This window comes from Lissotriton vulgaris, chromosome 4_1, assembly GCF_964263255.1.
Source record: "Lissotriton vulgaris chromosome 4_1, aLisVul1.2, whole genome shotgun sequence".
Classification (NCBI taxonomy): Eukaryota; Metazoa; Chordata; class Amphibia; order Caudata; family Salamandridae; genus Lissotriton; species Lissotriton vulgaris.
The window spans coordinates 52,236,216-52,260,768 of NC_141691.1; the positions used below are offsets into that span (position 1 = coordinate 52,236,216).

The window sequence follows — 24,553 nt, forward strand, 5'->3', positions numbered from 1 at the left end:
GTACAGGGGTATTTTTAGGTTTAAGGGCTGGGTTTGGGTTTTGGGGTACAGGGGTATTTTTAGGTTTAAGGGCTGGGTTTGGGTTTTGGGGTACAGGGGTATTTTTAGGTTTTAGGGCTGGGTTTGGGTTTTGGGGTACAGGGGTATTTTTAGGTTTTAGGGCTGGATTTGGGTTTTGGGGTACAGGGGTATTTTTAGGTTTTAGGGCTGGGTTTGGGTTTTTTTCTGGTACAGGGGTATTTTTAGGTTTTAGGGCTGGGTTTGGGTTTTGGGGTACAGGGGTATTTTTAGGTTTTAGGGCTGGGTTTGGGTTTTGGGGTACAGGGGTATTTTTAGGTTTTAGGGCTGGGTTTGGGTTTTGGGGTACAGGGGTATTTTTAGGTTTTAGGGCTGGGTTTGGGTTTTGGGGTACAGGGGTATTTTTAGGTTTTAGGGCTGGGTTTGGGTTTTGGGGTACAGGGGTATTTTTAGGTTTTAGGGCTGGGTTTGGGGTTTGGGGTACAGGGGTATTTTTAGGTTTTAGGGCTGGGTTTGGGTTTTGGGGTACAGGGGTATTTTTAGGTTTTAGGGCTGGGTTTGGGTTTTGGGGTACAGGTGTATTTTTAGGTTTTAGGGCTGGGTTTGGGTTTTGGGGTACAGGGGTATTTTTAGGTTTTAGGGTTGGGTTTGGGTTTTGGGGTACAGGGGTATTTTTAGGTTTTAGGGTTGGGCTTGGGTTTTGGGGTACAGTGGTATTTTTAGGTTTAAGGGCTGGGTTTGGGTTTTGGGGTACAGGGGTATTTTTAGGTTTAAGGGCTGGGTTTGGGTTTTGGGGTACAGGGGTATTTTTAGGTTTTAGGGTTGGGGTTGGGTTTTGGGGTACAGGGTTATTTTTAATATATATTTACAATTAAAAAAATTAAAATTAATTGTATTAATATATGTTTTATTTTTTAAATAATAAATAATTTAAATTAATAATACATTAATAATTATTTACTTTAAATATTAATTTTATTTACTTACCTGTAAATATACTTACGATGTAATGGTATTGCGTTGTAATAGTACCTGCGTTGTAGTGAATTGCGTTGTAAAGGGATCCGTTGTAACATGACCTGCGTTGTAATGGATCCGTGGTCATGGTATCCGTTGTAAAAGGACGCGTTGTAACATCATATATCCTTTCCTGCAGGTGACACATATAGATAACTCGAGCCCAAACATAAGGTAGAACCCTCCAGTATAGACAGCACACGCATGCCTCCCGCACAGAAGTCCAACATATCCCAGCCTATGCACATACTCCACAGACATGCACGGAGTAAAGAGAGAGAGGAGACAGCAAACCACCAGGTAATGACTAAATCTATCCATGGGGCACTTTTTGGTCGCTTTTCCACAGGAATGTAGTTGGTTGAGTATTCTTAACCCATGCCCAAGTGATAACTTAAAAAAAACAGAGCACTTTGGACTTTACTCTCTTTTGCCCTTTGCATAACTTGGCAAGAGTTGAAAACGCCTGTCTTATACAGCAGGTTATAGATTCCTTCTCTCTTTGGACACTATGGACATTTGTTCTGCAGTTTTACATTTTATCGGAGGAGCGAGTGCAATAAGAAAGAAATATGGATAAGGGAGGGTCAGTGTATTCTGTATTGGTCTGTTTAATTTGTGATTTATTCCAGATGCTTACAGTTGCATTGAAGCAATGGGGGGTTTGGGGGGGGCTTCTATTTTTTATTATCTACTATGATGCATTTTGGAATTTCTCTTTTTATATGTATTTTGAATAGGTTTTACGATGAATACTTGTCCCATGTGCTTTTATGATTTATTGTAAATCAAATAAAGCTTGTTTAACTGACTGAATCTGTCTCCTTTTCAGTGAAACTAGGCCCCCCTGTGAATCTGACCATAGTGAATGTGACCAACAACCAGCTGCTGCTGAGGTGGAACTCCAGCTACAACAGGGGATGTGTGGAGTTCAAAGTCAAGTACAGGAGCAACAAGGAGACGGAGTACACGGTGAGGAGGCGGCCATCTTGGACCGGCCCAGAGGAGTGGGCATCGCTCCCCTTATGCGCTTGTTGCATCTCTCTACCTCTAGGAAGAAGTGACCCTTGAATGTAGGGGGCTGTCCCACATAGACATGGCACAATGGGCCAGATGTATCGAAGGGTTTTACCCATTCTGTGTCTATGGGAAAATCTGTTCATACTATGATCCCACTTTGTGTCACATTCAATTCTGTATCTCATACATTACATGCACAGGACACCGAAAGCAATCTTTTTTGTTGTTTTTTAATCCCTGCAAGTCACATTGGTTGACCTTACACCAAAACAAATGCTTTGCCAGTCTGCCAAATAACAGCTCCTCCAATGGCTTCCATGAAAGTGTGACCTAGCAGGCACATTTAGCTGCTGCACTGCTGATAAACCTCAGTCAATTCAGCAGCTCCTCTGCTCCTGCTGCCCGATCACTGCCGAAATAAGCGTTCAGTCTGCTTACTGAGTTTGGATAAGCCAGTAGGTCTGACATAGAAGTTGAAATACAAGCCAGGCCCATTGGCTCTGCCAGTGCTTGTTTTCTTGTCATTGACTGGCCCCTTTACCACTTCCATGGTTGGTTTTTGTGTTGAGCAATAGAGATGTAACTTGCTGAGTAAAACAGTAGACGTCAGATTATGGATTTACATCTCACATCATAGCATGTATAAGGCCCAGGCAGGTAGGATGCAGTAACAATGCCACATGCCCTGAAAAAGGATGTAAAGAAGAAGCAGTGTGGCCAGACAGGGGCTGTCTGTGAATAAACACTAGCAACCGGCTGTCAGGGTTCAGCCCAAGGGGGCAGCAGCAGGCAAGGTCTGATGATGATCCCCCAGTCTCCTCCTGGGAGGGCGGCCAGTGGCCTCTGATATAGACACTACCACAACCTCGGCAGGGGAAAGGGGGTAAGTGATTAGGGACAGAAAGAAGCCAGCACTGCTGCGGCCGCACGTCTTCTGGCTACAAATGACACGTATCCCGCGGCAGCTCCTCCGTCATGGCGGAGGAGCGTCGCCCCACTGCTTAGAGCCAGCAGATGACAAATAACACGATGATAAAACTATTATATTTTCATTTTAGTTTTGACTGACTGAGACGAGTCCGCCGAGTCTAGGGCGTGCGGGCCATCCTCTATGGCGAGCAGAAGGGAGTGGTGGGCACTATAAGTGCACATGTAGGTTTGGCCAGCTGTCTTTGGACGGGCAAATCGCCATGCGCACGTAGATTTCTCCAACTCAGCTGTGTTGCACTGCCGGGTGGAGAAGAGGCAGAGGCTGCCTGAGCGAGCGTCACACCAGGCTGCTTAGACCAATCCCAGTGCTTCTCTCATGCTGGGTAGTATCATGAGAGCAGCATATGAATTGGGTTGGGAATCTGGGAGCCTGTGCGCCTGTGCAGAAACCATCTACTCGTGGAAGAGGCTGTGAAACTGTGGAGAGCACCGATGCAGCGAGCGGCAGCGGCAGGTGAATACTTTTTAAAAAATTATTATTCCCCCCCGTGCTGCCTCACCACTTTCTATTGGCAGCAGCCACCACTGCATGCATCAAGGTCCATCTCTCAGTAGGAGATTGGAATATTAGAGGAAACAGAGAAAACAGCAGTACCTGATATTTCAGATAATGCAGGCGCATTCATCTAAAGCAGTGTATAGACTCACCTCATGCTCCAGGTGTTGGACAGGCCACATGACGGGCCGCTCTCCCCCGGCTCGACCAAGCCCGAGCCAGTCATACAAGCACCACACACCACCATTGCACGTCCTACGTCCCCTCAGGGACACCTGCCCTCAAGCATGATAACCTCGTGGGTCCGATCCACGGCCGACCCACGCGCCCAGCCCGGGCCGCCATCTTGGACACTTCGCCACGAGGCCGCCTGGCCCCCGATCGACCTCAACCCTGGGCCTAGCCCGGCCTCAGACATTCCGGCACCACCCTCCACCCAGGAGGCGAGCGAGCTACTTGGCCAGTCAATGGGAGAAAGAGGTGTCGATGGTTCTCCCCCGGCCAGTGCCGCTCGCCCATCGCCTCCCCGGGCGCTGGCTCCACCCCCCTGCTGGGTGTCTGGACTCCCTCATCCCGGACCTCCCGACCTCCAAGTGCGAGGGTCCGGACATCAAAGCACGCCAGCCCTATAACTGGGGCAGCTCCAGAACAGGAAGGCAGTTGTATCTTGGAGTCGAGAGACGAAAGAAGAACTCATCCTGGACGGACTACTGGCGCTGCCGTAGCTCTGTCCTGTGCACCATCATCCTGCCTGTTGGCGCTGCCACAGCCGTCGTAACCTTCATCCTTCACCGTCGTCCGGATCTGCTGGCGAGGCCGCGGACCGTTGTAACTGTCATCTGCATCGGGACCTGCTTGGCTTCTCCACGGCCCGTCGACCATCCTTCATCCATATCGGGACCTGCTTGGCTTCTCCACGGCCCGCCGACCACCCTTCATCCATCTCGGGACCTGCTTGGCTCCTCCACGGCCCGATCAGCAACCACGCCGAGCTCGAGGATTGAGAGCTATTGAACTCATTGGTAACTAAGACTGTCCCGCTACCCTTTTCCTCAACCAGAGATCAGAACCGAGGGGACCCCTGAGTCCAGACCTCCTTGTATTATATCAACGTAACCTAAGAAGTGCATATAAAGTCTCGTTAACCTTCAATCTTGTGTGGTGTCCGTCTGTGGGGGGGAAGTTACTTATCTGTACAGTCGTTGGAGACGGCTCTCCCTGGAGACCTCTCCCCGTAATCTCGGCCGACCCTCCCGGTCCGTCTAACATTGGTGGCCAGCGGCGCGATCCGAATCACCGCATAACGTACAGAGAGTAGCTCACCCCACAACGAACAACAATGTCGACTAAAGAGAGCGGATCAACTGAGAAGTTCCAAATGGAAAAGCTAGAGGAATACAGCCATCGTGAACTAAAGCAGTTCTGCATCGAACTAGGTATCGCTACCACCGGACTAAGTACCAAGGACGATTTTAAGCATGCCCTAGAATCTTGGGCAGAGACCGGGGATGTCGAAGCCCCGGAGCAAAGCACCGCGAAAAAGACCAACACGGCCCCTGAAGAGCAAAGAACGGGTCTCTCGCAAGACGAGATCCAAGAAAGAGAAAAAGCCCGACTACACGAACTTGAAATGGCCCGACTCAAGATGGACATAGAACTCAAATTGGCCGAGCAAAAAATAAACTTAGAGCACCTTCGCCTCCGAGAAGAAAGAGAGGAGAAACAGAGGCAAAGGGAGCTCGAGGAAAAAAGACTAACGTACGAGCACGAGCGGAACCTAGCCGAGATCAACCTGCGCAAACAGAATAAAGAATTAGGGGTGCCCGACAGACCGTCCACCCCCGGGACCACGGACAAAAAAGTGCACATCCCCAAGGATGTGGTCCGAGAATATTTTCGAGAAGACGACATCCAGCAATGGTTTAAGGCATATGAAATCGCGATGACTGCGCACCGGATCGATAGAGCCGACTGGGGAGCCGGCCTATGGGGCAAATTCCTCAATGAGGGCCGCGATACTCTGTTACAGCTCCCAGACCACCAGATGACCTCCTACGACCATATGAAAGCGGCCCTCCTCACTCGCTATGGCCTCACGCCCGAGATGTACCGTCAGAGGTTCCGAGACTGCACACGCATTCCAGGTACAACTTGGGTGGACTATGTAACGTACTTCAGCCGAGCCTTCGAAGGCTGGATCAGAGGGAACAACGTCACGACCTACGAGCAGTTGTTCAATCTGATGGTATGGGAGCATCTGTCCAACAACTGCTTCATTGAACTACGCCAACACCTCCTCGACAGCAAGTTAACCGATCCCCGGCAGCTCGCAGCCGAAGCTGACCGGTGGGAGATCACCCGAGTGGGCCGGAATGGGTCCTACGAGCAGAACAGGAACAACAATGGTCACCACCGATCCAGAGGAGGAGGAGGGGGCCAAGGACGAGGAAGAGACAACACTCCGGCCGCCCCCACTACCAGCACCACCCCCCCGGCCAACCGGGGCAGCACCCCGGCGCGACCGGGATACAGAGCCAATGTTACATGTCACCGATGCCAACGAGTAGGCCACTATGCAAATGACCCAAGCTGCCCGCAGTATCCGAGCCCAAGACCCCGCCAGGTGGCCGCCGCGGCACTAGGGGAAGAACAGATCTCCGAGGAACCAGAAACAGACGAGCAAGAGTATCAAGGGTGGGAGCCAGCCGCCATGACTCTCGCGTGCTTAGGGGGAAGAGACATGGTCCCGCGGGTCCCCCTACCCGCTAACACCCAGAAGTACAGCCAATGGGTGAGCATCAATGGACAACGGGCCGAAGCCCTTCGAGACACCGGGGCCAGTGTGACAGCCGTCCGCTGTCATCTGGTGACCCCAGAACAATATCTACCGAACATTCTCTGCCCTGTACGATCAGCCGACAACTCGGAGAGTCTGTGTCGGATGGCCTGCGTCCCCTTTGAGTGGGGAGGGGTCTCCGGCATGTTGAAAGTAACGGTCCGAGACGACGCCCCCGTGGACTGCCTCCTCGGAAATGACCTGGAAAGCTCCCCGTGGGCAGCCGTGGAGCGAAAAGAACACTTGGGGATGTTGGGCGTCCCAGACTGGGCGTGCGTCACCACCCGGTCTATGGCCGCCCGTGCCAACCATCACCCGGAAGAACCAGAATGGCCGGCGCCTCCGCCTCCGGTCGCCCCCGCCGAGACCCCCGACCAGGGCATCCCCCTCGAACCTGCTCAACCTTCCGACCTTGCTAATCTCGACCAGTGGGCTCAAGAAGGGGGGCCCACACAAGAACAATTTCGTCAGGAGCAGAAGACCTGTCCCTCCCTTGAGGGACTCCGACAACAAGCGCTCGCCCAAAGCGCAGGGGATACCTCCGGAACTCATTGGGTCTACTGGGACAATGACCTACTGTACAGCGAGCAACGAATCGCCGAGCTGGGGGCCAACCGAGTACTAGTGGTGCCACTCCGCTTTAGAGACTTCCTGCTAAATCTGGCCCACGATGTCCCCCTGGCAGGGCACCTGGGACAAGATAAAACCTACAGCCGCCTAGTGACCCACTTCTTCTGGCCGAAAATGAGAAACGATGTGCACCAGCATTGCCGATCTTGCCCCACGTGCCAAGCCAGTGGGAAGAGCGGCCGCAAATTAAAGGCCCCCCTGCAACCCTTTCCCGTAGTCACGACCCCATTTGAGAGGGTCGGAATAGACATTGTGGGACCCCTAGACCCACGTACAAGACAAGGCCATCGCTTCATCCTAGTACTAGTGGACCACGCCACCCGCTACCCTGAGGCTATTCCTCTCCGGACCGTCACAGCCCCAGTGGTCGGCAGGGCCCTGATGGGGATCTTCTCCCGTGTGGGGTTCCCCCGAGAAGTCGTCAGTGACAGAGGCACGAACTTTATTTCCAAATACATGAAGTCCCTCTGGCAACAGTGTGGGGTCACCTACCGCTTCACGACCCCCTATCACCCCCAAGGAAACGGACTTGTTGAGCGGTTCAATCGCACTCTAAAAGGGATGATCGGGGGATTGGAAGAACCCCTCCGTCGCCAGTGGGACGTGCTGCTGCCGTGCCTCCTCTTCGCCTACCGGGAGGTCCCACAGAAGTCCCTAGGCTTCAGCCCATTCGAGCTGCTCTATGGGCACCCAGTACGGGGGCCACTCAGCCTGATCAAAGAAGGCTGGGAGTTGCCTCCGGCCAAGAGTCCTCCAGATGTCTTCCGGTACCTCCTCACCCTCCGCAACCAGTCCCAGCGGTTCAGAGACCTAGCGAAAGCCAACCTAGAGGCCAGTCAAGAGGACATGAAGAGATGGTATGACCAGAACGCCTCATCTATTGAATTCGAGCCGGGGCAACAGGTCTGGGTAATGTCCCCCACAGAACCGTGCGCTCTCCAAGACAAATGGACGGGACCCTTCAAAGTAATCGAGCGCAAGGGACCCGCCACCTATCTGATCGATATGGAGTCCGCCCGGAATCCGCTCCGAGTCCTCCACACCAACAGACTGAAACCCCACTTTGCACGAACAGAACTCAGCCTCTTGATGGCCACAGACAACGGGGTTGAGGACGACTCCGAGCCTCTCCCTGACCTCTTGCGGACCCAGGAGCAAGACGGCTCCGTGGATGGGGTCCGACTCTCGGAGACCCTCTCCCAGGAACAACGCCAAGAGTGCCAAGCCCTCCTATCACGGTTTGCCAGCCTGTTCTCCCTCACCCCAGGTGTCACTTCCTGGTGTGTGCACGATGTGGACACCGGAGACAGCCCTCCTATCCGCCACCGGGCCTACCGCGTACCTGATCGGGTACGGGCCTGCATCCAGGCGGAAGTAACTAAGATGCTCACGCTCGGGGTCATCGAGCCCTCCGACAGTCCATGGGCCAGCCCGGTCGTACTGGTCCCCAAAGCAGCCGCCCCCGGAACCACACCCGAACTCCGGTTCTGTGTCGACTACCGGGGCCTGAATGAAGTCACCAGAACGGACGCACACCCCATCCCCCGGGCAGATGAACTGGTCGACCGAATGGGCGCTGCCCGCTACCTCAGCATCTTTGATCTAACGGCAGGATATTGGCAGATCGGCCTCACACCCCGAGCACAAGAACGTTCTGCCTTCTCCACCCCCGATGGCCACTATCACTTCACGGTCATGCCCTTCGGCATGAAAAATGCCCCAGCGACGTTCCAACGGCTCGTCAATCAGGTCCTGGCGGGGCTCGAAGAGTTCAGCGCCGCCTACCTGGACGACATCGCTGTGTACAGCCACCACTGGACCGAGCACCTCCACCACCTCCAAGCAGTGTTGCAAGCCCTTCAGCGAGCTGGCCTCACGATCAAGGCCAGCAAATGTCAAATTGGACAAGGGTCAGTGACCTACCTCGGACACCAAGTGGGAAGCGGTCTAGTGGCCCCTCTTCAACTGAAAATTGCCGCCATCCAGAACTGGCAACCCCCTAACACTCAAACTGAGGTGCGAGCCTTCCTGGGCCTCACGGGCTACTACCGAAGGTTCGTGAAAGACTATGGTACCATCGTGGGGCCTCTCACCGAACTCACGTCGAAAAATCAGCCCAAGAAGGTGAACTGGACCCCAGAGTGTCAAGCGGCCTTCGAACAGCTAAAGGCCGCCATGTGTTCCGCTCCTGTACTCCAGGCCCCAGACTACAGCCGGGAGTTCGTCGTCCAGACGGATGCCTCCGACCAGGGCATTGGGGCGGTCCTGTCCCAGGTGAACACCGAAGGCCTTGATCAACCGGTGGCCTTCATCAGCCGGAGACTCCTACCACGGGAGCAACGCTGGAGCACCATAGAGAGGGAAGCCTTCGCTGTGGTATGGGCCCTCAAGAAGCTCCGACCCTACCTTTTTGGCACCCACTTCCGGGTGCAGACTGACCACCGACCCCTGCAGTGGTTGATGCATATGCGGGGGGAAAACCCAAAACTGCTACGCTGGTCCATCTCCTTGCAAGGTATGGACTTTACCGTTGAACACCGGCCTGGGTCTGACCACGCCAACGCGGATGGCCTGTCCCGGTTTTTCCGCCTCGACGAAGAGAGTCCCCAAGAGGATGGGTAACTCTCCCCGCCTTCAGCTGGGGGGGACGCATGTTGGACAGGCCACATGACGGGCCGCTCTCCCCCGGCTCGACCAAGCCCGAGCCAGTCATACAAGCACCACACACCACCATTGCACGTCCTACGTCCCCTCAGGGACACCTGCCCTCAAGCATGATAACCTCGTGGGTCCGATCCACGGCCGACCCACGCGCCCAGCCCGGGCCGCCATCTTGGACACTTCGCCACGAGGCCGCCTGGCCCCCGATCGACCTCAACCCTGGGCCTAGCCCGGCCTCAGACATTCCGGCACCACCCTCCACCCAGGAGGCGAGCGAGCTACTTGGCCAGTCAATGGGAGAAAGAGGTGTCGATGGTTCTCCCCCGGCCAGTGCCGCTCGCCCATCGCCTCCCCGGGCGCTGGCTCCACCCCCCTGCTGGGTGTCTGGACTCCCTCATCCCGGACCTCCCGACCTCCAAGTGCGAGGGTCCGGACATCAAAGCACGCCAGCCCTATAACTGGGGCAGCTCCAGAACAGGAAGGCAGTTGTATCTTGGAGTCGAGAGACGAAAGAAGAACTCATCCTGGACGGACTACTGGCGCTGCCGTAGCTCTGTCCTGTGCACCATCATCCTGCCTGTTGGCGCTGCCACAGCCGTCGTAACCTTCATCCTTCACCGTCGTCCGGATCTGCTGGCGAGGCCGCGGACCGTTGTAACTGTCATCTGCATCGGGACCTGCTTGGCTTCTCCACGGCCCGTCGACCATCCTTCATCCATATCGGGACCTGCTTGGCTTCTCCACGGCCCGCCGACCACCCTTCATCCATCTCGGGACCTGCTTGGCTCCTCCACGGCCCGATCAGCAACCACGCCGAGCTCGAGGATTGAGAGCTATTGAACTCATTGGTAACTAAGACTGTCCCGCTACCCTTTTCCTCAACCAGAGATCAGAACCGAGGGGACCCCTGAGTCCAGACCTCCTTGTATTATATCAACGTAACCTAAGAAGTGCATATAAAGTCTCGTTAACCTTCAATCTTGTGTGGTGTCCGTCTGTGGGGGGGAAGTTACTTATCTGTACAGTCGTTGGAGACGGCTCTCCCTGGAGACCTCTCCCCGTAATCTCGGCCGACCCTCCCGGTCCGTCTAACACCAGGTATCGTGCCATGGACAAAACCCGTGCACGAGAAGACTCTCTCTGGGTTCAGACATACTGGAAGCAACAGCATAGTATGGCAAGATAGAACCGCCGAGTGTTTTAAGAACATCTCAAGAGCCACCGGAGCTACAAATAGAAATCATGAAGAGGGAAGAGGGAAGAGGAAAGCAGAAGCAAAGCTGCGGGAACACTAATGGTGAGCAAACTGAGCGGAGTGGGGACCTTATGAAAGAGGATGGTCACATTTCACGAGGTCCGTATGCTTAGGCATTCATTGCTCTTTTAGTTAGGCACCCCAGTACCGAATCTTGAGACACGGTCAAAATTCATCAACAATTATTCCAAGGGGGGCATGGCCAAGACGCCGAAACGACATGGCTCCTGCCTTGTCGGTTCTTCTGCCGGTACCTCAGTGCCTCAAGGCCCATTCATTGCTCCCGGTGGCCTTGTCCGGCGCCCTCCATGCAGGAATGTAAGGAGAGGCAGCTGATGGGGTGTGCGGTCCCAGAGGTGCTGAAAAATTATCCTGCACCATTGTATCTGTGGAGGTGTATGAAAGCCAAGATGGCAGTTGGACCGCACTCCCTCAGCTGATTGGGGCCAAGTGCGCAGCTCCAGGAGTCTCAGTCTACACCACTGAGTGGACCCCGGGGCCCCTCCCTCCACTGCCATTGACCTGGGGAGCGTACAGTGAAGGTCCCGTAGTCACTTGGGAGCACTGCCCAACTGTTGTCGTGTGGCACGCCGCCTCTGTAGTTGCCCGCGTGGGGCCTCAGCTACATCGACCCTATGTGGAGCACACTGCCCCTGAATCCTGGCACTCCTGGATGCCCCCTGTTGCTGTTGGCTGGGTCAGGGCCACAGTGGGGGACCCCAAATCTATTTGGGGGTGCTGCAGGGCCTCACTGAAGCCCAACATTGAACCTACACCCATCTGGATCCGCTGCTCTGTTCCTCTGGTCGGTTGACTGGCCTGGTGATCATCGAGACATCGGGGGATGTGCGAGGAGGCTGGGAATGTTCCACACCCCATATTTTTCTCTTCTTTTCGCACCGGCCCCCCATCTTCCATTCTGACAAAGATTGTAAGAACTGGTCTCTAAGAGGGGAAATGGACTGAACCCTTTCCTGTTTCCCTGTGCCCCACAAGCAAAAAAAGTAACACGGTGGCCTGATTGTGCAAAACAAGGTCCAAGGCGCCTCAGGCTAATCACCTGGATAAGTATGCATTCCTTGGAATGAGGGGTGTAGTTGGAGAGGGCTCCCTGGCTGCGACCACGGCTACTGACTCTGGGGTCCTACCATGAAAGAACTGCTCAAGGGGTATCCAAGCCTCCAGGGCAGTCCTAGAGACAAAAATTGATATGGTGGCAGTGGATATCACTCTGATTCGGGCTGACGTGGGGAAGATCACCATTGGCAACTGAGTCTGCCCTGAAAGACCACAATGCTACCATCAAGGCCTTTGCTGCAGATATCAATCAACTAAAGAGATCACCCAACGGCTCCATGCCAGACGTGGAGGACAGGACTCGCAGCAACATTGTACGGTTTGTGGGGATACCAGAAAAGGCTGAGGGAATGGATGTCTGTCACTTTATTGAAGTTTTCATAACCACCAGAGTGAACACCAGGGAATTTGCCCCACAGTTTGTGGTAGAGCGAGTCAATAGAGTGCCTAGAGCGCTACCCCAGCTAAGTGTGTACTCACGGCCAATCATTGCTTGATTGCTTAATTTAAAGGAACTGGACATTGTTTTGAGAGTGGCTAGGCAGTAGGGCCGTCTTATGTTTGTTAACCACTGTCGTGGTGTTCTCAGATTTCACTCATGAGGTGCAAACGAAGAGGCGCTCATTTGATAAAATCAAACAGGAACTCAGAAAACGGAAACTGCAGTACTTTTTCCAGCAAAACTGCACATACATGAAAGTGGAAAGTCCTGGTTCTGCACTACTCTTGAGAAAGCATGTGACTGGCTCGAGGGTTGGTGCCCCGCTGGGCAGCTGCGGCAGGTGGGCCAACGGCCCCTCCCTTCCCCGATGAAGTGGAAGGCGAGATATCCTGAGGACGTAGGAGGGCTAGAGGCGAGGTAGACGATGCTGGGCAGCCCACCACAAGTTGGGACAGCTGCAGTCCGTTGGGTTTGGAATCATTTCTCCCCATTCCCTGTCAGGGAGACTGGGATTGCTTGACTCTCAGCCAGTTCAATAGATTTTATGTTTGGAATGAGGGGATGACCGATACCACAAGCAGGTCTGGTAGGGAAGGGGTAGTATTTTGGGGAGTTCCAACACCACATGTGGTGCATACACTGGGAAGATGGCACCAGCGATTGGGAGACCATTTGCAGACTCTCTGGGATACCAGAGATGGTGACATCTGACACACACCGAGGGAGACTCACAATACTCTCCTGGAAAGTGAACAGGCTGGGACACAGGCTGAAGACGGGGGTGGTCTCCTGTTTCCCATACTGTCACAATACAGATAGTATCCTGCTCCTAGAGACTCACTTGGTGAGCAATAACTGCATATATCACTGGTAAATGTGACATAAAAACAAAGAGGCAGTTGAGCTAGAATCCTATCTACTGACTGCAGAGGTGCCCGAGCATTACATAGCCCTTCTTCAGGAGGAATTCTGTAGCCTGATAGAAGATGAGGCATGGACGCAGTACCGCGCTAAACAATACAGATTGTATTATCTAGGCAATGAGGCCAGGAAATTGCTGGCCTGGCTGGCACGTGAGAGGATGGGAGGCACTGGATACACCAAGTAACTAACCACGAGGGTCGGACAATGCAAACCCAAGGATATTACAAGCTTTTTTGCAGTGCACCTCGCGGTGCATTACCACCCAGAGGCCTCATGGCCCAGAGCTGACCTACAAGCGTTTGTGAGTGACCTGCCTACCCCTAAGCTTGCTTAGGATGAGTCACTGGCCTTGGACTGGAAGATTGGAGGGAAAAGACCCCATGTTCAAATGGTCTCCCACTGGAATTTTTAGATGCAAGGGTAGACTTATAGCTGAGCCCATATGAAAACTGCTACATACAGTCAAAAAAGAGGGGACTCTAGTGGTAGACTTAAGGACTGCCACCATAGTCCTAATGCGCATCATAAAGGGAAAGCCTCCTACAGGCTGACCACGCTACTCAACTCCGAAGTTAAAATCCAGGCAAAAATCGTAGTCAATAAACTAACACAAATTATCGACAAACTTGTGGAACCCGACCCATCAGGCTTTATGCCCACTGACTGGACCCAACACAACCTGCAAAATCTTTTTTGCTCTATGGCCAGGAGGCAGAGTCTGGGAGAGTTGGAGGTATTGCTGGCTCTAGATGCCGAAAAGGAATTTGATTCAGTCGGTGTTGGGCACGATGGGGTTTGGTGAGGAATTTGTGTCCTGGGCACAGGAACACACACCTGCTAGGCACCAGTCTGGTAGCCAGGGTCCTGTTAATGGGACACTCAGAGACATTCACTATGGGATGAGGGGCTAGACAGGGCTGCCCACTTTCCCTCTGTTATTCGCCATGGCCCTGGAACCACTCGCTTGCTGGCTGAGGTCTGATGCTCAAGTAAGGGCCCTGAAATGGGCGATAGACAGGGAGGATAACATCTCCCTATATGCTGATGATGTTTTACTGTACTTGGCGGACCCGATGTGCTCTCTCCCCAGGGACCATGGGGCATATTACCAAGCTATAGCGATAATTATCGCTAAGCTTGGTTAGCGGATATTAAAATATCGCCGCGCCCCGACGATTTTTACAGCTGAGATACCTTGATATTATCAAGGTTTATCTCAAAAGCGGTAAAAATCGAGGGAAATGCATGAATATCGCTGTAAAATCAGCGATATTCATGCATTATCGTGACAATGCTCTTAGCCATGTTATCCACCTTCCATTGGATAACATGGCTAAGAACTGCTCTGGGCAGGCGTTAGCTTTTGGAGATAATCGCGCTTAGCGCGATTATTTCCAAAAGTTGGTAATAGGTGATAGCGATGTTAGCGACTGTTTCCAGTCGCTAACATCTTGGCACGCCCACTTTGCATGTCATTAGCGATAATTATTGCTGACATGCATAGTGGGCCCCTAAATGCCCGCTACCGCCTATTAGCTGTCGCTAACTGGTGTTAGCGACAGCTAGGTAATAGGGCGATAAAATTATCGCCGCTTTAGCGGGAAAAATTCCCGCTAAAGCGGCCTCCTTGAGATTCTCAATACATATGGAAGGTGTTTTGGGATTCGCATAAACTGACAAAAGCTGATGCTATTCCCACTTACCAGCTAAAAGCCCCCTGCAGCTCTGACTGTAAAACAACACTCTGCAGGTGCGCAACACCCATTGGACTCACCGAGCTTAGCCCCCCCCCCCCCGTCGCGTGTTACAGATGAGGCAGATCCCGGGCACACACAGAGCCGCACCCGAACGTTTCACAGGTCTTTAAAAGACCATTTGAATGTTAATTAGGCCTTGCAGGTGTTTCGCCCCTTCTAAGAGCCCCTGCAGCTCCACTCTGCCTACTGATTAAAGGTTCAGCCCCCCCCACCAGCAGCGGTGCGTCCATTGGGGCGAACCACCATGGACCTGCATCGCGGCCGCCGGCCGTATCTCCAAATCAAATACATTGCGCAGGGGGGGTGGCCTGCTGCAGCTTGAGTGACAGTCCACACACTCAGGCTGCAGCAGACCGTAGTGCGCAGTCCCGCTGGGGAACTTACAGTGCACATGCTTGAGAAAGTTGAAAACTTTCTCAAGCATGCGCACTGTAAGTTCCCCAGTGGGACCCAGGGGTGCTTCACAGTGCTGTTCGCCTGCCACAGCCCGGCTTTTCTAAGGGCGACAGGGCGAGCAGCAAATGTGCCACCCTAGCCAATCCTGGCGCTGCATGCCGCGCCAGGATTGGCTGGTCCACCGGCGCAGCATCCCATTGGATGCCGCGCATGGGGGTGGCCCGGCATTCGTCTCAGGACTCAGAGCCAACGGACCCGAGGCGGCGCGGACCTGATCAGGTAGGATCTGTTATTTTAAAGCTCCCCCCAGGCCCCCAACCCTACGAGACCCCCCCTCCCCCCCTCCCCCCCCCCCCAAACATGTTTTATATGACGGTTGCGCAGCTCTTCTCCTTGTGATGTGTGAATGTTCCTCGTCCCTGTGATGCGTGCCTCTGGCCTGCAAGACAATTAATTGCACGTTACCCTGGTATGGAAATTGGTGTTAAAAGTAAAAACACAGCACGTTGGTAGCCTAAAGTCCAAGTAACGTATAATGCAACACAGCAAGAAGCAAAGCAAAACTTAAAAGGCAATTGTTTTTTCAAGTGACCCTGGTTCTTGCTAGAAAACGGCGAGTTGAAAGAGCTAAAATTAATGTAAAATCAACCTTGTAGATATACACAATTTCTCTCAATGCAATGTGGCCAAGTTACAGAAGGTGTTAACACTCAGCAAAAACTTGACTAATGTGCTCGTGTCCGAATCTTCGCCTCAAGGGAGCACAGAATGGTCATGAGGGGAAGTTATATGTACAATACTGGCCCCATTATTCTCAAAATACCTCTTCCCTTGCCCGGTTTGAAAATGTGCAAAGTGCAATACTGAGCTCTGGGGCTTCCTGCTCTGCTAAGGCTGTAAAAGTCTAGCAAAAACTCAATGTCATAAGAAGCCTCAAACAAATAGAAGGCAACAGCTATTTTTGATTATTAGTTAATACATTAATCACTACATATGTGGTTAACATGACACTTCCTAGGAATATATGAACATAAAATATACAGATTCTCAATATGTTTTCACAATGGTAAGGCTTTTTACAATAACATCCAGGTTCTTCTTCATTCTCAGTAGTAGTGCAGGGTATTGACTGCCCAGCTCGGTGCCCCACACTGCGGGCGATGCAGTGAGACCTTCTGTTTAAGGTTCAAATGCCTTCTGCAGGAACTGGAGGCTGCTCCGTTCTGGATAACTCATGCTGTTCCCACTCTTGCAAGGGCAGCAGAACCTTTACTCTCACTATTTCCTTGTTTAAAGTAACTACAGAGTACCTGCTTCGACGCTATATGTCAGCCAGATCCCGCTCCTGCACAAGTTCAAGATGCTCACTTTAGCTTTAATATGGGCAGCTCTATAGAGTGACTGGCTGCGCTCCATGGAGCTTGAGGATCCCTATTTCCAACAAAGAGCAAGGGAGGAAGAAAGAGGTTGGGTACGTTGTGGGCTCCGCCTCCTTTAGAAATGAAGAAAAAACAAAAAGTCCACCCATCATTCATGGAAAAAAACTGTCCTTCCAGTGATTTCTTTAAATTTGTCAAAGAAAATGATTAGTTTTCTTAAAATAAACCTTCCCCCACCAAAAAGTCCCTTGGTGGCAAGCTTCATCATAGGATTCTTCCCACCCACTGCGGGACGGGGAGTGCTGCGACCGCCGAAGACGTGGGAGCACTTTTGTGAAGTGATACTATGTGTTATTGTTAGAGTGGAAGAGTCAGAAAAATTGTGTTAAAAATAACTGGCTATGTCGAACCTACACTTTATTAATTCCTGTGGCTGGTATTTTTAAAAAGGGGAGAAGAGAAATGTACACTATGAGGAGTGGTTTCCTCCCTGGTCTACATGTTTCAAGCCTTCCCCTAGGCTTTTCTTCAGGACCAAAGTGAGATCCCTTTAACCACTCCTTGTTAACCTAATTGGTCTACTTGATAAATATCAAGGTGGAATGTGCATTTAAAACATGCATAAATACAGTACCTAATCTGTATACTTCCTGTAAGCAATATGTTCGATGCCTACCTAAGGCCGCATGAGTTTATCACGGGAGGGGAGGGGGCGCTTGCAGTCGCACAACCATCAAAGCTCTCTCACCCATTCAATTCCTACCCGTGGCTCTGAGGAATGGTTCACAGCACACCAGTCCTGCTCCTTCTCACAGCGTTAGATTTGGTACTCCTGCCTTGATAGTCCCATCTGTTACTAACTCAGTCCTGGCGCTCCCGTCTCTATGGCCTTGCACCGATGTTGCTTATTGCCATCTTTAATAGGCTCTCTCCTGGTCACACCAGTTCACCAGATCGTGCTAAGTAGTATCATTATCTGCCATTGCCTTTTCTAGTCTCTGTCCCAGGGCCATAGATACTATCACATATAAAAATTACCCAAGTGTCCCAGTGTCTGCAGTGATAGCTGTCTGGATTCTCCTGCAAAGCAGCACAGATGTTGTTATACTTAAGGTACACATAGAATAATGAAACAGGAAAAAAAAAGAAAAACAAGCAGTGGCTCTGTGTTGAGTAATGTAGTCTTTTTAAACCATACTGCTCACGGTTCGCAGGATATAAGCAATACACCGTGATACTGGGATCTGTAGTGGTGCTTAAAGTTTCAGTAAAAAACACTTTTGATTTCTGAATAATAAGTATAAAAGTGTTAAGGTAGCCATGTTGTTCTACTTACATTTCATATGCTTTACTTAATCTTGCATCCATATGAGGGTTTGCTTTTTCCAGGAAGGTACTTTTTTTCCAGGCAGCATATCACTCTTGTGCATAATTTGAATTGAGCCGCATCCAGGTATATGTAGCAGCCTAGCAGGGCACAACTGGGTTGTAGCTGAAGGAAGTGTGGGTGTCTCAGTGGGATAGTATGGTGTTCATTGGGGGATGTGACACTACGCCAGAGCTGCCGAATTTCGTTCTGGGGAACCAGGTTCAGCCTTCATGAACAGTCCACCAGACCACTCTCCTGGATTCCTCTGACTTCGTTCTGTTTCTTTACTTTTTGTGACTGTTGGTCCTGCGGGGAACCATTTTCAATTTATGTTGTCCTGTTTACTGGGAGCATTGCTTTTATTTTCCTTTAGTGTAATAGGCTGGCTGGTGAAGTGCACTTCCCATAGTGTGCAGTCACTTCAATTTGCCTTTAGGTGACTACCTGGCTTGATGGTGGTTTTCTATTTGATTTCATGTAACTCCTTGTCTTGATGAGTGCATTGGTTTTAGTTTGTTTGAGGTAACTGCTTCACATGCTGGTTTCATCACACAGCTGACACCCACCCTGAGAAAGCCAGAGCTGCCCTGTTATTGGTATCAACACCAGTGCGCTTAGGTTCCTTACAGCTCCTTCACTTGAAGTGGGTTACCACCTACTCGTTTACTTTTTGTATCCTGCTCGTACCAAGTCAGATCCAGACCCAGACCAGTCATTTTTCTTTCATTAAACTGTTTGACTTGCTTGGTGCTTTTATGTTGGTGCCTGCATGCTGAGGTGTACTCTTCTTCAGTTTAAATGTATGTGACTGGCCTGTTGACTAGCACCCTGCTTTCAAAGTGAAGGTTCACAGGTTCACACTTGCTTTAGTTTACTTTTGTATGGTTGACTGCATGCACTGTTTTGCTGGATGCATTGCTTTAAGTTACTACTTGATGCATTGCTTTCAGTTTGCTTTCAAGTAATTGCCTCTCATTTTCCTAATGCTTTGTGAAGGCTGTTTCCCAACTGCTGTGCAACTTCTTCTACTCTTAGAGCTCAGATTTTCATGAAAGTCTTATAGCCTGAATTCAGCACCTGAGCGTAATAGGACGGAATGAATGAAGCTCTGTGGTATACTGAATAAGCAGCTACTTATGTTATGCCATCTATTAATGTAATAACTGCACTTTCAAAATTGCTTTATTAACCTTCCTGCTTTCTCAAATTTGCTTGAAAATGCACGATTTTTCTTCTTTTTTTTCAAAATTTTCTTGGTGGGGGTAATCCCCCCAAACCCCCCTTTTGGGGTTCGGGCTCGCTCGCTGCGCTCGCTCGCTACGGTGCTGTATACAAATCACTTGGCGCCTCACCACTCTGAAATGTCACCCACCGCCCCTGCCCCCCACCCCCCGAAATTCGGCTTTAGTTGCGCCTCTGCTCCATTCCCAAAATGTACCACAGTCTATGCAACCAGCCTTGGTGTGTCGGAGTATGGTCTGTACCCCAGTGCGATAGTATATTGTGCAAAGATGCCATTAGTACAAGCCCCATCTGCCTGCCTCTGCGGGATTTTGGTGGAAAAGTGAGAGCTTCTCTGGAGTTCCGTTTGAAGAAATTGGTCGATGTCATTAAGGACGCTTGCTCAATATGGCTCTAATTCCGGGCATTCCCATAATATATGTGATAAAGTGCCAGGAAGGCCACATTGACGCCAACAGTCTGGGGATTTTGACGGTGCGAACTTGTGAAGTCTGATGGGGGTAAAATACCAGTATGTTATAATCTTCTTCGCTGTTTCAATCCCTGGTATGTTACGGACTGTGTGCCTAGCGCGGTAGTGGATGTCTTCCCATTTGCTCGGGGTCAGTTCCCACCTAATCTCGGACTCCCAGCGGAGTTTACCTGTGGTTTTACTAGGTGAACTCGGAGGCTTAGGGATCTGTATAAGTGTGTGATTAGGCATGAGTTCGAGGAGTTTGAGAGTAGCCAGCGTTCAAAAGGTGTGAGATGTCGTTGTTTCCCAGGTCGGACTGCTGGTTGCATCACCCAGTGACGTATCTGCAAATAGTGCCATCGCTCACTTTCGGGAAGCCCGAGATCTGCACGGAGGGACTCGAATGAAATGGGCCCTCTGTGTCGAACAAGTGTCTCACTAACCTCGTGGTTGGCTCCATTGATGGAACGCTGGTTCGTTCAGGGTCGACGTAAATTCAGGGTTCCCTGCTATGGGGGTCAAAGGGGAAGGGAAGGAGGTGAGGTTACTCTGGAAGGCCAGTTTGTCCCAGATATTTAATGCTGGTTTGGTAATGAAGGACAGGTGTAGGTTGGAGGGCCGGCCGCTTTTGGGGAAGAAGGAGATTTGCCGACGGGGTTGTCCTGCCAGCGCCCTTTCCATGAACAGCCAGTGTTTCTCTGACTCTGCTCTGGACCATTCCACAATATTTCTCAACTGGGTAGCCTGGTATTATCGTATTAGATCTGGACCCCTAGGCCACCTTCGAGTGGAGTGCAGCAGGGCATTTCTCGGTGGGGGCATTTATCTGCCCAAATAAAGCGGTTTACCTCGTCTTGGAGGGTGTGAAGGGTGCCCGGTGGGGGTTCTCCTGGAAGGGCTTGGAACAAGTACAAGATCCATGGAAGTGCGTCATTTTTATAGCCGCGATCCTCCCCAGCCAGGAGAGGGAGTCATGTCGCCAGTGAATAATGTCAGCGCGTATTTGGCGAGTCAGTGCCATGTAGTTGAGAGCAACCATGGCCGGTATCATAAGGGCAATTTGAAGTCCCAGGTAGGAGAGATGTGACGGGGCCCAACAGAGAGGAAATGTGTGCTTAAGAGTGACCATCGTATGGGGCTGCAGAGACAGGCTCAGGGCCTGCAATTTATAGATGTTCATTTTAAAACTGGATGCTTGGCCGAGCGTCTCTAGTTCTTCCAGGAACACTGGTAAGGAGGTGGATGGGTTCTCCAAAGTTGCCAGAATGTCATCTGCGTACAGGCTAAGTACGTGATGACCTCCACCAAATTTAATCCCTATTATCAATGGGTTGGATTGAACTCAATAGGCCGTGGGCTCCATGTATAATGCGAAAAGTAATGACAGCAGAGGGCAGCCATGCCTGGTGCCCCCTGTTTTTGGAAAGCAGGTGGACGTGTGGCCATTGACCCAAATCATAGCTGTAGGGCAGTCATATGCACTGAAAATCAAAGCCAAAGTGCTCCAGCGTAGCCTTAAGGTACGGCCTGTGCACTCTAACGAATGCCTTCTCGGCATCAACCGCTCCTGGCTGTGTATTTCTTCTTTGTCTATGAGATGAAGAACCCTATGCCTATTGTCTCTGCACTGACGTTGGGTGACAAATTCGACTTGGTCTGGGTCAATAAGGCCCGGGAGGAGGGATTAAGGCAGGATGCCAAAATACCCATGAAGATTTTAATGTCCACGTTTAACAGGGATATCGGGCTGTATGACGGGCATTGTCGGTTGTCCTTCCCTGGCTTGGGGCTCACTACTATTGATGCCATCTGCATGGAAGGGGGAAGGACCGCTAAGTTCCCCAGTTCATTAAATAGACGAGTGAGAATGGTTGCAAGGGCCTTGCAGAAGGTCTTATAAAAGATGGCTGGGAATCCATCCAAGCCTGGGGATTTAGAAACCTGTTGGCGGGCGATGCAAGAGACGACTTCTTCAATTTGGATAGGGAGGTTTAATTCGTCCCTTGGTTTGGGGTAAGAGCAAGTGTACGCACACCCCTAAGGTAGGGTGGGATGTTTTTGGATGGAATTGTCTGGGGTGTTTAAGACGGATAGACCTGTATTCCGCTATGTCAGTGTCTAGGCCGGGTAGCTGAGATCTGGCAGCTTCCAGCTGTCTCCATATTCTAGGGGCACCAGTCCCTTTATGAATGCGTTCCAGTTCTGCAACTTGGAGAGATAGTTGTTGCTGTTTTTCCCAGCTGGTGTTATTTTTTGCCGACGATATGGCAATCAGTTCCCCACTAATCACCACCTTTAGGGCGTCCCATAGAATGGACGTGGTCATACACGGGGTATAATTTATGGCTAGGTAGTTGTCTATGGCATCGGAGATCTGTTTTACATTTTCAGGTCGTTGTAGGAGGTTATCCCAGAGGTGCCAGGTTCTAGTGTATGTGCTGTATTTAGAGATCTCTGGTGTAATTACTACTGCCGCATGATCAGAGTGGGATATGGGTTCGATAGTGACACCTTGCACTCTAGTGATGAGATCTGGTGTGACCAGGCGGTGGTCCAGTTTGTCATAGGTTTAGTGAGAAAATGAGTAGTATGTGTAATCTCGGGTCTGGGAATGGGTGTATCGCCAGATGTCTGTGAGGCCTGTGCTTTAAACCCATTGTAGTCCACCTTTGGAAAGGGCACCTGTTGAGCCATGTCTTTGCGCCGGCCTGTCCAAATCGTTACCAAATACGAGGTTAAGGTCTCCCCCCACTATAAGTGATTGAGTCTGGGACCCCAGAGGGTCCTCCTTAGTAAAGGTTCCTGTCCCTCATTAGGCGCGTATAAGGTGGCTATGGTGGTCATACTTGAAGCCGGTTTGTATTTAGGAGGCTAGCATCCTCCCCTTAATATCAGTCCCTTTGGAGAAGAGCACCCTGCCCCTGAAATGCCAGGAGATCAGGATAGCTACTCCTGCGGTTTTATTCAGAAAGGATGAAAAATATGGGTTGGGGAAATTTTAGGAGCGGAGTCTATGTTCATCCTTAGGGAGGAGGTGGGTTTCTTGTAACAGGCAAATAAGGGCCCGGAGTGTTCCAAATACGATAATATGGCGCTCCTTTTCAAAGAGTAATTGAGGCCTTTTACATTCAAGGTAAGAATTATTAAGAAATACGACATAAAGTAGTGAAGGGCTAAAGCTACTTAGGTCACTTTGGAGTAACCAAGCATAGTTATGGGCAGGTGAAAAGGGAGTTCTGAGGCTAAGGGTGGCAATGTCAGGATATTGTAATGGCGGTTCCCGGGTCCAACCAACAAAAAATAACAAATCGCTCAACTTAACAACGAAAAACCATAATAAGATAAATGTAACTATTGTAAAGACAAAGGACTACATGCATCAAAGTAAGGAATTGCGATTCCTAAATTGCGATTTTTAAGGATTCGCAATTTAGGAATCGCAATTCCTTATGCATGTAGGTATCGCAAAACAAATTGCGATTCCTACACATTCCTTAATTGCAACTCGATTCCCATTCATTCCTATGGGCCTAGAGACCCTCAGGAATGAATGGGAATTGCAGGCGCAATTTGCAAGTACTAAAAAGGTACTCGCAAATTGCGCATGCAATTTCAAGGGTGCACCCTGATACACCCTCGTAATTGGCATGTGTACACATGTGGCACGCAGACATGCCCCAAAGGCACGTGTGTGCGCCACATGGTACTTTGAAAAATGCACTTTTGTGTATTTTTCAAAGTTTTTGCAAATTACCATCAACTTGCAGTTGATGGTGATTAGCGTTTCCTAAATGCGAAGTCGCATTTAGGAAAGGCTTGCTGCATCCCAAATAGGGAATTTCAATTTGCGATTCCCTAAATGCATTCACAATTTAGGTAATCACAAATTTTGCGATGACATATTTTGCGAATTTGCATTTGGGTTGATGCATCCCAAATGACAAAATACCGGTGGCAAAGGGGCCGATTCTGCGATTCGGCCCGTATGCGACCGGTATTTTGGTTGATGCATGTGCCCCAAAGTCCATTTCCCATAAGTCCATGGAATGTTCTCAAAGTGGGGTCATGGAAGCCCTTTTCCGCCCCACCCGGCCCACACCAACCCAGGGTAAAACCCTTAGCTACAAGGCTGGGATAGGTGTAGGAGAAAGACATCACACATTTGGAACCTCAATAGCCCCGGGCTGAAGTGCACTGCCCGGGCATTAAGGAGAAGGCAGTCTTGAGGTGTTCTGGGTCAGGGAGTCGATCACGGCTTGTTTCGCTCTGGCTACAGTGTAGGCATCTGGTCTGTGCTCTGCAGGGAAAGCTCTTATGACTCTCCAACTATGATTGCCTCCTCCGTCGTGGTCTTGTGTGTCCTCCTGATGGGGCTCCAGGGGCATGTCTGCCAGGTCTACAATTTGGCGAGCCTCTTCCATTGATCTTGTTTGGTGAAGTTTCCCTTTGTAACAAAAGCTGAGATGGAAGGTGTGCCCCCAGTTATAAGGCACTCCCCCGAAGATGTGAGGTGATTCGGCAAAAGGCTTTCCGCTTTTGAAGAGTAATAGCAGCGAAGTCCTGATACAGAGTTGGGTGGTGGCCCTGGAA

The 24,553-nt window shown here is 50.9% G+C and overlaps 1 protein-coding gene across 1 annotated transcript in view; it reads left to right on the forward strand.

Annotated features, from left to right (window-relative positions):
• The window catches only part of IL2RG (interleukin 2 receptor subunit gamma), a 185,760-nt gene that overhangs the window by 78,780 nt on the left and 82,427 nt on the right, over positions 1-24,553 (forward strand). Inside the window, exon 4 of the mRNA XM_086918287.1 lies at positions 1,868-2,007. Coding sequence (XP_086774413.1) covers positions 1,868-2,007 — 140 coding nt within the window. The remainder of the gene's footprint in view (positions 1-1,867; positions 2,008-24,553) is intronic.